At 38.0% G+C, this 15,365-nt stretch overlaps 1 protein-coding gene across 2 annotated transcripts in view; it reads right to left on the bottom strand.

Moving 5' to 3' along the window:
- PIGG (phosphatidylinositol glycan anchor biosynthesis class G (EMM blood group)) overlaps window positions 1–15,365 on the bottom strand; it is a 115,627-nt gene that overhangs the window by 27,216 nt on the left and 73,046 nt on the right. Inside the window, exons 11-12 of one of the 2 annotated variants that reach the window (XM_008172663.4) lie at window positions 7,877–8,186; window positions 3,393–3,556 (exon numbers count right to left, since the gene is read on the bottom strand). In XM_008172663.4, coding sequence (XP_008170885.2) covers window positions 3,393–3,556; window positions 7,877–8,186 — 474 coding nt within the window. The remainder of the gene's footprint in view (window positions 1–3,392; window positions 3,557–7,876; window positions 8,187–15,365) is intronic. The other variant, XM_065549804.1, reaches the window with a different exon arrangement.

Raw genomic sequence — 15,365 nt, 5'->3', positions numbered from 1 at the left:
CGGTCAACAGACTCAGGGTAGTGCTGTATAGCCAGCACTTTTAAGGTGCAGCCCAGGCTAGAGCTCAGGCTCTGAAGCCCAAACCGCTCCCTAGGCTTCAGAGCCCGAGCTCTAGCCCAAGCCACAACTTCAAACAGGTGACTAGCAGGAACTTTGCTAGTCCAAGTCTTTCGACTCTGGCTGGAAGGCTCGTTCCCATGAGTTCCAAAACACAGTGTAGACACACCCTAGGAGACTTCATTGGAAATGTCAAAATCGCAGCTCACTGGAATGACCAAAAGGGTGTCTGTCACTTGTGCAATGTTAGCTTCAAAGGAAATTCACCTGCCTCTCCTATAGTTGTGAGAGATCAAAGAAAACAAGATATTTTGTAGTTCTTTCCCATATTGTTAACACTTATTCCTAGTCTCAAGCTATTTCCAGGCATGCATATGCACTATACAAGAGAGACATGTAGATGTTTCTGGTGTAGGTTTTAGAACTTGCCAGGCTTACTGCAGGAGGCAGGACCTGGATGAGCCCCATGGATTCCTCCTTCGCTATAACGTTATTACATTAACATGGTGGGAACAATTCTTTAGATTCTTCCTCCCGAGGCTGATGGACATGAGCAGCGGTAACCGCATTTTAAAAAGCAGTATCATTACTGCAATTCAGAGCAAATTCTTGCTTTGCCTCTTTATAGCTAAGAAAAATTGACTTTGAAATGGGTTGTATGAGCATTGCATGCCATTGAATTTATACAGGGGGTAAAAGGATTACTTTAGATAAGGTGCAAGCTAGGGATAAAACTGTCAGAAGGTTAAATGGGGAAGGAGCTGTCTTGTGCTACTGTATTTCCTCTAGCCAATATACCCTAGTTTTATTTTGTCAGCACTGTAATACTTTTACAGTAACTTAAGTAATAAGTCCCTTAATTTATTTTGGCATGTCTATTAGACTAGCAACAAACTTAGTTTATTGAATGACATTACTGTTAAAAACATTAAACATTTTATAGTTATTAGCATGCTATTGTTCTGTGCAATTTCCATTTACAATATCTGAAAAGGCACTCATGTTCAACTAAATGTCTACTGTGCCAATAGGAGTACAAAAGATTTATTAAAATCTAAGATGATGAAGGTTGTAAAACCATTTTTTCATTTCCGGGTTCCAGGAGATATCCAGCAGTACACACTGAAATCAAGCTCATCAGGCCAATTAAAATATTGATTCAAACTTTTTAAAGAATTTGAAAATCAGTGAGTGGCACCACAGGAAATTGGAAAGGCAGTAGCAACTTTACTGCTCCTCTAGGCATATTTAAAAATGCCTCACAAAATGTTTAACGAGAGGTCTATATAAAGAATGTTTAGAACATAAAAAGATTTTTAACAGCTAGAGTTGCAATATGTTTAAGTGGCGATTCAAACCCGTTGACCCCTTTCCCCTCTCCAGTGTTCCAGCCTTAATTCCAAGGACTGAGCAAAGGACATAGCCATTGAATTGCTAAATTACAAAACCCTGGGTTAAAAGGAAAAAATACAGGGTATGTCCACATTGTAATTAAAAACCTGCAGCAGGCCCATGCCAGCTGACTTGGGCTAAGTGGCTCTTTAATTGCAATGCAGACGTTCGGGCTCGGGTTGGAGCTAAGGCTCCAGGACCCTGCAAGGTGGGAGGGTCCCAGAGCTCGGGCTGCAGCCCAAGCCCGAATGTCTACATCACAATTAAACAGCCCCACAGCCTAAGCCCCACAAGCACAAGTCTGCTGGCATAGGTCAGCTGCAGGTGTCTACCTGTAGTGCAGACAGACCCAACCTGACAGTATCTGCAGCACCCAGATTCAAACAAACCCTGAAAGGCTAAAGATGCTGCAAGTTCTACCTAATATATTCAGCTGAAACATTGGTCTGCTGCATTTGACCTTAACCAATCAATGACAACAAACAATGGCCATATATCTAAGTGAGCTATAGAGCTGTCCAAAGGGAAAACAGCTCAACCAAGTGATGTCACAGTTCAGAACTAAGCATTGGCAGAGCTGTTTGACAGACGCGTAAGCCAGCACAACGCCTGGCTCAAACCAATGCTATTAATCTAACTTTCATCCGCAAAACACAGACATTAGAAGAAACACTTAGAGACGTTTGACTTGGAAGTGCTAAACATCAAGACATCTCTTATGTGCTGAGGTTAGGATTCTGGTTTCTGTGACAACAGTAAAGGAGATCTCAGTTTCCTATAGCAGAAACTTTAAGTGTGTTTCCCACACTGTTTGTACATGTGTGATATCAGCTGCTACAGAAGCAAACTGAACTTTGCATCTGGGCCTTGGCAAGTAAATGAAGTTGATTTTCAAATATTTTATTTTAAAATGTATTTGCATTTTAAATGTATAAATATATTCCAGAATTGGAGATTTATCCTTTCCAAATTTTCAACAGTCCAAAAATGATTATGTTAAATGCTTTGCTAACTTCTGAGTGTAAAGTGTTCCTAATTTATACAAAATCATTAGGCCTAAAACATCAATCCCTTTGACAGAATTTAAAATTTCTAAAAATAAATAGTTACAGAAAACATGCAACATTTTCTTTAATGAATTCTTTAAACTCTGAATGGATTACTCAGTGGGCCATTGCTATGGTTACACTGATAAAGGAAGGAAAAATTTGTTCAGTCTCCAAAAATCTAACCTAAAACTGAGAAATATTTATGCTGCTGCAGAGGCACATTATTCAACCAATTCAATACGAGCTTCCATTTAAGAGGCCACCTCAAAAACATTGTTACAAAATTTTAGTTTTCGTCTTTGTTATAAAAACATGCTGTACAAGCCATTCTCCCTTTGGAAAATCACTAGAAGATGGATACCCATCTGCATGAATACTGTACATGGCCAAATGTAAAGTTTTCAAAATATTCTTAAAACCTCAAATTTTAAACTTGAAACTGAAGTAAAAAAATTACAGGAGCGTTGTCTTACTTCTCTCTGTCACGGTACTACAGTGACCCAAACGCTGTTTTACCTCACTGTGCTGGGCACTGTATAGATTGACACAGATGAAGAGAGGGAGTCTCTGCTCCAGGGAGCTCACAATCTAAGTGACAGGTGAACGAATGGGGATGGGGATATAAGACCACACATACGAACATGGAGATGATTAACAAACCTGTGCCAGATCCATTTTTTTCTTTTTGAAAACATGGGAATAAAAATAGGGTGAGGAATAAGGGAGTCCGTAAGAGTAGTGAACGATAAAAAGGCGGGAAGAGCGACAAAGGGCTAAGGTTAGCGGGGGAAAGGCATATGATCTCCAGTTTCTTAAACGGGTTTACATCATGTGGATGCTTTTCTGTATCTGTGATAATCATTTATTACTTTTAATTTTATCAGATTTTAGTACCTGCTAACTTCAGAACTCAAGTAGCACAGCAAGTGAATGGCCCAAAGCAAAGGTCCTGCATACGTTGCAAACCCTGTAAGAAAAATTGCTGGTATTTCCACATAGTTGTCTAATCCCACAAAACCAGCTGAAATATCCACTGAAGCGATACTATTTGAGTTTCCCTGAAAATAAAACAAAGATATCACTTAGATGTCTGAAAGGCAAAATGAAACAGTACATATCAAAGAGTTTAATTAACATGTAGGTTTAAAGGCTTAATAGGTCTTTGAGCCCTCAATCACTATTCTGGATTTAACTAAAACTTACGAGAAAGAGGTTCTACTTTAAGCACATGAATGAGGAACACAAACAAATAAAAACTATTTGCTTGTCCTATTTTATTTTCTTCAAATACATCTACCTCTCGTTTAATGAATCAACACAAAAAAAACTTTACCCAAGCAACACAGTGAACTGTATCTGGTGATTTTAGTCTTAGTCCTGAGGAGAAGGTCATCCATATCAAACTGCCATCATGCATAATTCAAAAAGAAAGAAAGTCCGACAGCATTCTCAGGACTAAATTCACAGAGAGATTTTTCCTCTTTCCCCAAGAGAAGATGGTGCTTCCAATTTAGAGTTCTAGTGGACGAAGGAACAATATATGCAACTTACCACATCTATCTAACTGGACTGTCACAAATACCTTTGTTAAATTATTCATGAAGTCTTACATGTTTCCTCATTGTTGAATAAGTCACAGTCAGCCGTTTGATCACTATTGTACACCACTGTAGTAATTCTTTAAGGGAGTGTAAGAGACTAGGTGAGGGTGCTATAACTTCATACCACTTTTGTTGACAGGGTGCAACTTACCGTAAGTTGTCTATGTTTATGAATAGAGACATGCATAAGAAATAGTAGTCAATGGTCTGAATTAGGGTCCATTACAGTGTAATTTCTCATAGCACCACAAAGAAGGACATGCATACTCTAATCTCCCAGTCTTGGGAGAGGTGTAACATTAATGGTCGGCAATAAGATGAGGGGGAAGGGGAAGAACAGTAAAGGATGGACTACAAATAAGTAGTAATGAAGGAAACATTCTGCCTGTACTCTGATGCCAACGAGATAAGATAGGGGGGAGGGAGGAGGAACAGTAGAAGATAAAATACTTCATACCATATATATTATATTATTTCATGGTACTGAATTGGATTTCCAAAGCTTACAATTTCTAATTCTCTACAGAATACATAAATAACTTGACAATTCACAGCATGTCAGCTTTTATTCAAAAATATTACTGAAATCTTTCAAACACTATTAGTTTACTAGATTATTATGGCATGGCAATATGGTAGAAATGGCTAGAGACAATTCATTGTTGCAGGAAAACATTCAGTGGTAATCCATCATGCCCTGGAACCCTTGAAGCATGAAGCTTTGCTCACAAGCAAGAATTAAAACAAATCTTTGGCAAATGCAAAACTACATTAATATAGCATATATGCTGTGGAGAATAACTCCTTTATGTTCAAAAGTCTGACGGAAGGGAGGCAACCATATGCCTCTGAAAGCAGCACTCATTTTGCTCAAAACATGAAATTTCATATGGTCAGAAGCACCTCTCACTATTTGGAAGCTATCAGTTGCATTGCCTTGATGACATTTTGTGACACTGGCAGTATGTCAGACTAACGAGTTTCCAATCTGCTTTAACACTAATTTAATGACACAGAATGTTAGTGTTCTTCTGTTTGCTTTTCCTCAAGACCTGCCTTAAACGCATGCCTCGCTTTAGTAACTAAAGCGTCCTGCAGACTAAATAACTGTACAAGCAGGTTGTGCAAGAAAAATCTCAAGAGTTATTTTAAATAATTATTTGAATCCAATCATTAATTTAATATGAAATAAAAGAAGAAAGGCAAGAACAATATTCAAGGTTTTAGCCTACAATTTCCTTCCTCCTTCTTGTGGGCACATTGTTTCAAAGACAGTTAAAATAGCCAAGTCTGACCAATGCAATCAAATGGAAGCCTCATCTGCCAATGGTCATCCATTCCTGACAATTTTACATTGTAAGTGCTTTTGAATAAAGTTTTACTAATATGAACCTCTCCAGATATTTTCAATTGCTATTTTCTTAATTATGAAGCCGACCGTGGAATACTAACTGAAACCTCAACTTTTGAACTGGTTTTGGAGACTTTTTAAAGACATTATTTACTTTAAGCTGTCACTGCTTGTAAACATCAGGTTTCAGCATGAAGACAATGGTCTACACTTTTTAGGGCTCTCTATAATTAATGAAGACTAAAGTAACCTTTACTTTTATTGTCACTGTATGCTCTGAATTAAACAGCAATGATAAAGCCACAGGGCACTTCCAGGGAATTAATGATCCGATGGAAGGAGTGGACGGCTTGAGGCTCAGGAAAATAATGATAATCAGTCAAGGTTGCTGAAAATTCATTGAGGTTCATAAGCTATTGACTTACAGTAACAACCTGACACATAAAAAAGATGCTGATTTAACCGCATTAAATTTGTTACAGTTGATTAATAAGCTTGATTTTTTTATTTATTTTTTCTTCATCTTCTAACACAATGTAGCAATTAAAGCGAAAAAGCAACACGAGTCAAATTAAGCCGGCTTTCGCATCTTCGTCTCAATAACACCCCTTAATTATACGGATCCACCCACTGGCAAATTAACATCTTTCCTCTAAAGACAACGATTTCCCCAATTTTACAATAAAAATACCATGTATAAAAGTTAAGAAAGAGTGTCCATGAGAATTTCCCTGACAAAAAGCACGGCCAGCAACCTTCACACCTCATATAGAATATATTCCCATATAGCAGGAGAAAAAGCCACAGCAATTCCTTATGACTGACCGCCCGCCACCCCAGAGTGTCTCTCTCATTCAGAAGGAAGCCAATCCAATCCACATCTCCCTTCCACAGGGATGGAAATGCTGGTTGAGGTAGCCAGGGACCAGCACAAAAAGGAAAAAGAGGGAAAAATGTCACCCTCCTAAATCAATATCTATATACACCTCTACCCCGATATAACGCTGTCCTCGGGAGCCAAAAAATCTTACCGCGTTATAGGTGAAACCGCGTTATATCAAACTTGCTTTGATCCGCCGGAGTGCACAGCCTCCCTCCCCCCCTCCCGCCCCCCGGAGCACTGCTTTACTGCGTTATATTCGAATTCGTGTTATTTTGGGTCGCGTTATATCGAGGTAGAGGTGTATAATGTATCCTTATATTCTATATCCCCAATATTACCCTGAGAGTTAGATTTGCCACCCTTACTCACAATGGAGCAGCTCTACTCATTGAAATCAATGAGACTCCTCAGGGAGTAAGGTACAGTTCAATGTATTGATTGAGGATGGCAGAATTTGGCCCTTCTTCAGATTCTCGACTGAAATTACACTTAAAATAGTTTTCATCTCACCTAAACTACATCCAAGTTTCATACAGTTCCAGTTCAGAGGCTTTGTATACCTCATGTCAGGGACAGAACTAGATTTGTCTGTTGCTATTTTAAATATTAATCAAGTCAGTTAACATTCTTATATTAATTATTTGTATTTCAGTAGCACCTAGGACTCCATATTAAAGGGGAATATTTTATACAAACCAGCATGATCCAAGCAGGGTGAATGAACATGATTTGACATGCCAGTGTTTTTGCCAATGTTACCGTCCACAATGAAGACATTTACTGGAGTTACCTGATCTTTTTCCATTTTGAGAAAAATCAGTGGCGGTAAATATTTATACTATGGCAGGAAATCAAAGCACTTCTGAGAATTTGGTGAAACACCATCTCAAATTATTTATTAAATACCTTAATTAACATGGACCATAGACGTTTTTCAAAAGCTTTTAAAATTTTCATGCTAGTCCACTTAACCCTTGAGTTTTCCCATTGCCCACTGAAATTACCACTATTAATACCTCCTGCTCCACAAATGAACTTTACATATTTCCTTTTGTATATATTTTATTTCTGAAGCTCTATTCCTTCAAGAAATTAGTTGATGTTCTAATATTAAGAATAAAACATTCTGAAAGTTTTCACACTATTTTCAGAAGCTATCCTTCCCCATATGTGCCAGGATAGATTTTACCATATTATATTTTATTAGTAGTAACCTTTAGAGAGAGACTAAAATAGACCAGAAAAGTTATAAATTGACTGCAATTTTATATTAGCTTAGTTCATGTTCTTGCCAATAGCACTGTACATATTATATATACACGCAAGTTAGCACTATTTATTTGTTTTCTGTATGTATGTGCAAATATTATTCCATACTAGGTTGGTGGAGAATAAAGTTAACTGAAACCTAGAGCCTCATCCTGCATGAGTAGTTCCACTGACTTGAGTCTTTGCAGGATCAGGCCTTATGGTGCAATGTAACACAACACATGGTAGAATAACTACACACATTATTTTCATTGATGCCATATTATGAGCTTACCTGAAAATAGAAGAAAGCTTGGCCAAACCAATAATGCATAATAGTAATTTGAGCTGCATCAAATTGTAGTGGCTTCCAGATACATCGTGTCATTATCATTTGAATCAGCAGGCAAAACACCAAAACTGGCAGGTTATGGGGTCTAAATAGCAGGGCTGCTAGCAGAACCAATCCACTATATACTTCCCATAAACCGATACTCTTGGTCTTGCAGTCTGCAGATATAACCTGTGATTTGAGTAAATCTTTGGTTCCAGTGAAGATTATGCCAAGAACAAAGACATAAACAAAACGAGCTTCAATAATTCCCCTAAAAAGGAAAACCAGAAAGATAAATTAATTAGTATCTATTTTCACAAGTCAAAAAAAAAAAATTAAAGAGAGGTATGAGACAAAGATGATTCTGAGAAATGCATCAAAATTCAAGTGTGATCCCTGGCCAAGTGTGTCATAAAATGTATTTCAAATAGAATAGCTTTAAAATATTTCAAATTTAAACCATGCTACCCCAATGCAATAGCTTCGGCAAAGAACACGTTAGTTTTTTTAATTGCTAAGTCAGCTAAAGTCACTGCAATGATTTGTTACTCCTATCCAGTTCCATCTAAACTTATTAGTGTCCAGATGGTTTGTCAGTTTAACACATCATGAATTTTATCTTGAAATTTAAAATCCTAAATCTGAAAAGATGTTGAAAGTTTCTTTCAACAAATAATTGTTTGGGTTGTGTCAGCTCTTTCAAGTGACAGGCATTAAGGGTATATCAAAATATTACTCAACCATGTTTTTATTTCAGCCAAACAGAGAACCGGGATCTCTAGTTCCCTTAGAAAATCCAGCACAGTGGGCATGGATGGACTTTTCACAATAACCTCTCAATTTTAAACAGTATACACCTGACTAGAATCACTGGATGCATAGTACTACATCACCTTCAACTCTGGTAACATGTGCAAACTGCAAATTAGTAGCAGGTGAAGAGAGGTTAACATTAAGCTTGAGATTTTAAGCACATCGGATTTAGGAAACTGAAAAGTGAAAAGTTCATACAACAGGAACTTGACTGGGTTATACTTTTGACAAAGTAATTAGATCACTTTATTCAGTTAAATGTATAATCAACCTTGAATATGCACGAAAGCAGCAATATGGCTTACTGTTTTATGAATATTAACTTGTGTATTTAATTTCTCAACCTTCATATTTCATTAAGAGAATTTGGGTGGTGTTTTTTGTTAACATGTAATTTTTCTTCCCCCCCTCCCCCCAAGTACTATTGTACAAATTCACCTCTGCTTGCGTATACATTTCTGCATGTGATACCTTACTGAAAATAAAGTACATGTGCAAAGAGTGGTTAAGATTTTAAAAAATGGTTATTTAAAATCAGGTTCTGAAATTTGTATTTAGGCACAAAGTCGCATGACTTATCAATTTTCATGTTTCAAGGCACAAGGAAACCACTAAAAATGAGGCTAGGAAGCTTCTCTGGTCAGGTTTTTATGTAACTTTCTGATATAGGGTTTCCTGTACCATCCTCTGAAGCATACAATACCATCTGCTGTCGAGGACGGGATACTGGTGGGTACAAATGGTAGAAAAGGAAAAGAATTAAGAAAACCAGGAAAAACTAACTTTTTCAAAATCATCATAAAGTTCATGAATAAATGTTGCTGACCTGTAACACCTGACCTGATTTTAGGGAGCAATATTAAAATGTATATCATGTGCTAAGGCATATTAACATGCTTTAAGATAGTAAAACAGAAGTTAGAGCTGTAACAGTAGTAGGAAAACAAAAAATTAATATTTGAGATAGGCTTTGCAATAAGTTGAGGCCTAGTAAAGTCTGTTTGTTAGTTTAAGTATTGTTAGCTTAAGCAGCAGACAGTTAGCAGAAGGCCTAACATTTAGCATAAGAGTAAGTGCTTAACCTAGAGTTATACAATTTAGCAATTTATAATAAACAAGTTAACAACAAAAGAACAAACCAAATTTAATATTGGGGAGATTTTTAGTATGTGGAACCATGAGATTAACCTCACTCCCATATTGGAAACAATGGAAAGTGTATTAATGCAGTATTGATGCAAACAGCTATGTTAGCAATTGGAACTCCAGCTATGGTTTTCCAGACAGCCAGACATGGATGGGGGTCAGGATTCAGTCAGATATGGTCACCAGACATGTGAGTGTGTCCAGGGGAAGGAGGCATAAATACAACAGGACATCGGAATCAACAAAGTAGGTGGCAGCCCAAATGTTATTTCTGCTCATGATGAACTTCCCCAAAATGATTCCTAGAGTATATATTTTGGAAAAACATCCAATCTTGATTTAAAGATGGTCAGTGATGGAGAATCCACCATGAGCCTTGGTAAGTTGTTCCTATGGTTAATTACTCTCACCATTCAAAAATTATGCTTTCAATTTGTCTAGCTTCAACTTCCAGCCATTGGATCATGTTATACTTTTTTCTGATAGATTGAAGAGCCTATTATTAAATATTTGTTCCCCGTGTTGGTACTTATAGATTGTAATCAAGTCACCCATTAACCTTCTCTTCATTAAGCTAAATTAATTAAGCTCATTAAGTCTAATACTATAAGGCATGTTTTCTAATCTGTTAATTATTCTTGGGGTTCTTCTCTGAACCTTCTCCAATTTATCAACATTCTTCTTTAAGATTGCAGCCATTCTCTTGGTTTTACCGTTGCTAGTACTAAAAACATTTTACCAATTTTCTGTTTTAGAATATCAGAACACACCACATTTCACCGCTTCTCAAGCAAAACCAGTATTTTAGCTAATGTATGCTAAGCACTTCCTACAACTGATATTTTAGTACACCCATAAATTGATCTTTGTTCTCCATTTCCATCACAGCCACAGTATCATGCTTGAAAGCATTTGAGAGGGGAGCAAAAGTTTTTGAAAAAACCTGAAGTGATCACTGGGCTCCAGAATTTTGAGAACTGCTGTTCTAGAAGAAGAGAGCATGAGACAAGGCAAAGCAGAACTGGGAGGAAGAGAAGGTGTCTAGATGCACACTAAAAATTAATGGGTGCATCTCTGTTCATTGGGCAACTGGACCAAAGTCAACATTCACTGTGGACTACTCAGCCACTCAATAGTACAATGGGGTCCTAGTCCACAACCAGGGCTCCTCTGTGCTATGTAATACAAATACATGAAAAATGCTCAAAAATAATATTTTTAGGAAACCAAATACAATAGAGTTTCCCCATTGCCACAATTAATTACTTTATATGTTCTGAGTGGAGTGCAAACATGCCCTGCTCTATAGATACCAAAATCAATTCAGAGCTTAAAGTAAACTGATTCAGGAGCTCTCAGGTACTCAAGATGTGGTAGTCTGGACCCAACTTTGGACAAATCTGATTTCAGCCAGGAAAGCATTCACAAGCTTAGCCAGAATCTCCTGGAAAAAGTCAAAGCAAAACTTTTCCCTTTCAAATGCATATGTTTCAACTCTTTGTGAAACCAATTTGCACTAGCATCCCGAACAACTCTTAGCAGGCAACCTTGACCAAAAAACTACATTTTCATATCAGAGAGACTAGAAATGTAAAAGGGTGAGGGGTGGGGAATTGGGCAGATTATCTGGGGCTCCAGTTCTTTTCAGTAGCACCAACATTAATAATTTGTGGTCCTATGTTGTTCTATTAAGCCAATAAAGGCTGAAGAAACCTGACACTAATAATGTGGACTTCCTAAATATAAAGACAAAAAAACCCACAGCTACCATTAAGCCTTCAAAGCAATTTTTTAGAAGGCTGAGACACAAATGAAACCTAACACTACAAGCTAGTGTTCGCTTGCACATTGGTGTACCGTATTTAAGTGTTTTCCACTTAACGTTCTGTTCATATGAAAGTCAGAACTTCCTTGCATTGATTTTTTCCTTGTCTGCAAAGCAATTAGCCAGTAGCTATTAAACAGTGTTGCCCGCCAAGAGATTTTTTTCCATGTGATCATGATATATACCCTACCGACAATTTCTATTTTTGGAAATGAGTTCTCTCCACTCCACTTCCCCACCCCCTAAAAATTCAGCTGAAAATGTCTGTTGTCCTTTAAAGGCTTTTTCTCTCCCTTGCTTATGTAGTAAATATACAGTCCTTGCCTCAGAATTTAAAATCTAGTTTAATGACAAGATGCAACAGGCGGGGAAAGGTAAATTAACAATATGTGCATGTATTTGTACAAGAAAGCTGTCTTCACAACATAGCTCACCACCTGGCAGGTATCTACAGGCATCATGGCAGAGTGTCTTAAAGGATTTGAAGGAGAGTGTTTTGGACTGACCTGAGTTCAAATAGGGCACAAAGTTGGAGAAGAAAACAGGGTGGATTTGATTTAAATCACTAGTCAGGAAGACTATTTAATCATGGATTTCTACATAAAAGTGCATTCTTGTTGGTTCTTATAACCTTAATGCATATTCTTCACAACTCAGAGATAGATGTAGGTTTCATTTTTAAAAGGTACACACTACACATTTTTAAAGTGAGGTTCCTTTCATCATCTTCAATGCAGCTTCCTCCTGAAAAGAAACACTTCTCATGATGTTGTTTTGCGCAACCAGACCTTGCATTTCTTTGTTGCACTGTTTGCATTTTGCATGCATGCCTGTCTTACCCACAGGTAGAGGAACTTCATTAAAATATTCCCAAACTGGGTCTCTTTTATAGCTTGCTGCCATTATAGGTTTTCCTTCTAGTGAGAGAATGCTATGGTAGATCTCAAATCAATGAAGGCTACAGTCAGAAAGATCTCAAGACTTCTGGAATATGCTGTTCAAACAATTTCACTTTTGTTTCTACTGCCTGTCCCTCTCTTCTCACATTTATCTCCAAACTTCTTCTCCTTGTCCAGATCTATTCCGCCCCCAAAATCTTCTATTCATTGAACTTTTTGAAACTTTGCACTTTTAGAGAGGGGTCAGGGATTGACTCTGTGTACACAAATTTGCAGAGGGACAATAGGGTTGAGGTCTATTATTTCTCTCCTCTATATATTATTTATTTATTTAAAAAACATTTTTGCTGTTAAAAAGCATGTTATCTCTGGAGAGACAAATCCATAGTTTGAGAACTGAAAAACTAAGCATCTCTGATGGTATCTTCTAGACTGAGCACTGGGTACTACCCATTGGGTAGATAGAAAGATTAACCTATACAGAAGCCCCTGGAACCCCATAAAATTGGATCCCTAACCCCTTAACTATTGGAATTCATTTACAAAACTTTTCTTAAACATTATATAAACATATTGTCTCATACTATAGAATTAGAATTTATAATCCCTATTCCATGATGAGATATCTTTGACCTATAATGTATCTTAATTAAAACTATCTTTAGATAGGTTTTTTCCTCAAAAAGCATTTTATCAAAAAAATCCATTTTTTTTTTTTTTTTTTAAATCATCCATTTTTATCCACCCTGGAAGAAAACGGTCTTTTCAAATTGACAGTACCCTTTTTAAGGCAAGGAATTGCATCTTTTTGACACAATTTTCAAATAATTTTTCAGCTTGGAAGCACTTATACAAACATCAACTGGGTTGAATAGTCTCAGTAAGAAAACCAATTGTTACTGTGCAATACATGTTCCATGCAAATGTCCAATTAAAAAAAGTCTTAAAAAGCGACCAACTGAAAATTAACTGGAAAATAGTACGTCTGAAGTAAAAGAATTTCACTCTTAATTAGAAGCGAAAATCTAATACAAAGTACTGTGTGGAACTAGATCAAGGAGCATATGTAATTCAGCATCACAGAAGCACCACCTTAAGAGCAAACATTCAAGATGACGATATCACATTAACCGAGTCAAATCAAGCAATAGGCAGGGCTATGAGGCAATTTTAGCACAAATCATGAATTTACCCAGGTACTTCCAAACATCTGAAAACACCGTGTCCAGTATTATAAACACCTTTCATAACTGTACATTAAAAATAAGGCTAGGATGTTTTTGGAAATTATATTTAAAATCTTCAAATTAAAAAATATGGCCTAAAAGGTAGATAATGTGTCAAGTTTGTCACAGATTACTCAGGCCAACTGGCTCCCTTTCCACGGTAAAATGTACAGGATAGGGAAAAAGGCATCTTGCAAACTCCATATTGTTTCTGGACAGAGAACCTTATTTCATTCATGATGCCTCATGAAAGGAAAGAATCAGAGGTGTGGCAACCCTGTTCAGCAAAAACCGGATCCAGCAGAATCTATCCCAAATTACTTTCCAGAAAGCTTAATCCTCTTTAAAAGCGCTCCAGTCTCACATCGTGCTGATATTGACTAGTTCACCCATGGCTTGACAGTACAGTAAAAGCTTTTTTATCCAGCATGTCAGGGAAATGGGGGTTGCCAGTAAGTGAAAAATGCCGGTTAATTAAGAGGGAGGAAGTTTGGGTGTGGGAGAGGGCGTGGGGCTGGAGATATGGGACAAGGTGCAGACAGCAGGCTCTGTGAGGGAGCTTGGGGCACGGGAGGGGCTCAAGGCAGGGGGTTAGGGCACAAGAGGGGGCTCCGGGTGCTGGATCTGGGGGGCGCTTACCTTGGGCGGCTCCCTGCAAGCAGCAACCAATCCCGGCTGCTCCTAGGCAGAGGTGCAGCAGGCAGCTCTGCGCCCTGTCCCCGCCTCAAGTGCTGGCTCCGCAGCTCCCATTGGCTAGGAACCACGGCCAATAGGAGCAGAAGGGGTGGCGCCTATGAGTGGAGGCAGCGCACCGAGCCACCTAACCACGCCTCTACCTAGGAGCAGCAGGGACAGGTTGCCGCTTCCTGGGAGCTGCCCGAGGTAAGCACCCCCCAGATCCAGCACCCCAAACTCCCTCCCGCACCCTAACCTCCTGCCACAAGCCCTCTCCCTCACCCAAACTCCCTCCCTCTTAGTTAACCGGCATTTTTCACTTACCAGCAACCCCCATTCCCCCAACATGCCGGATAAAACAGCTTTTACTGTATCAAGTTATTTCGCTAATTATCCTCACAGGAGTCATTTAAATATATTGAGACAAGTTACAAGAAAAAAAAATCTTTAGAGAACAGCAACCAGGTGTTTCCCTTAATTAACATCTTAGATAAAAGCTCTGACTTATTTGGCCAATGAAGTTTCAAACTTGAAATTCTCCCAAACAACCACATACATTAAGATGATGGAACATCATCTTACTTTCTTCACACTACTATTTTTAAAATTATTTTTTCCACTGTCCACATTTTATCTTTTTAAATAGGCAATTAGAGGGAAAGAGAAGGGCCGAATTATTCTTCAATGGTTTTTAATGTAAAGACTATCTTAGCACAAGCCATGGAAGAGTGTGCCTATTTTAATTACCTTTTTCCTCATCCACCTTGAGCAGCAGCCACAACTGGAAACAAACTAGTTTTATCTTCAGTGGAGGGGGAGAGAGGGAAATTTCAGACCAGAGATTCTCTTTCCCGCAGAGAGTCCAA

Source organism: Chrysemys picta, chromosome 6 (assembly GCF_011386835.1).
Source record: "Chrysemys picta bellii isolate R12L10 chromosome 6, ASM1138683v2, whole genome shotgun sequence".
NCBI lineage: Eukaryota > Metazoa > Chordata > Testudines > Emydidae > Chrysemys > Chrysemys picta.
This window is presented reverse-complemented; position numbering and strand designations above follow the sequence as displayed.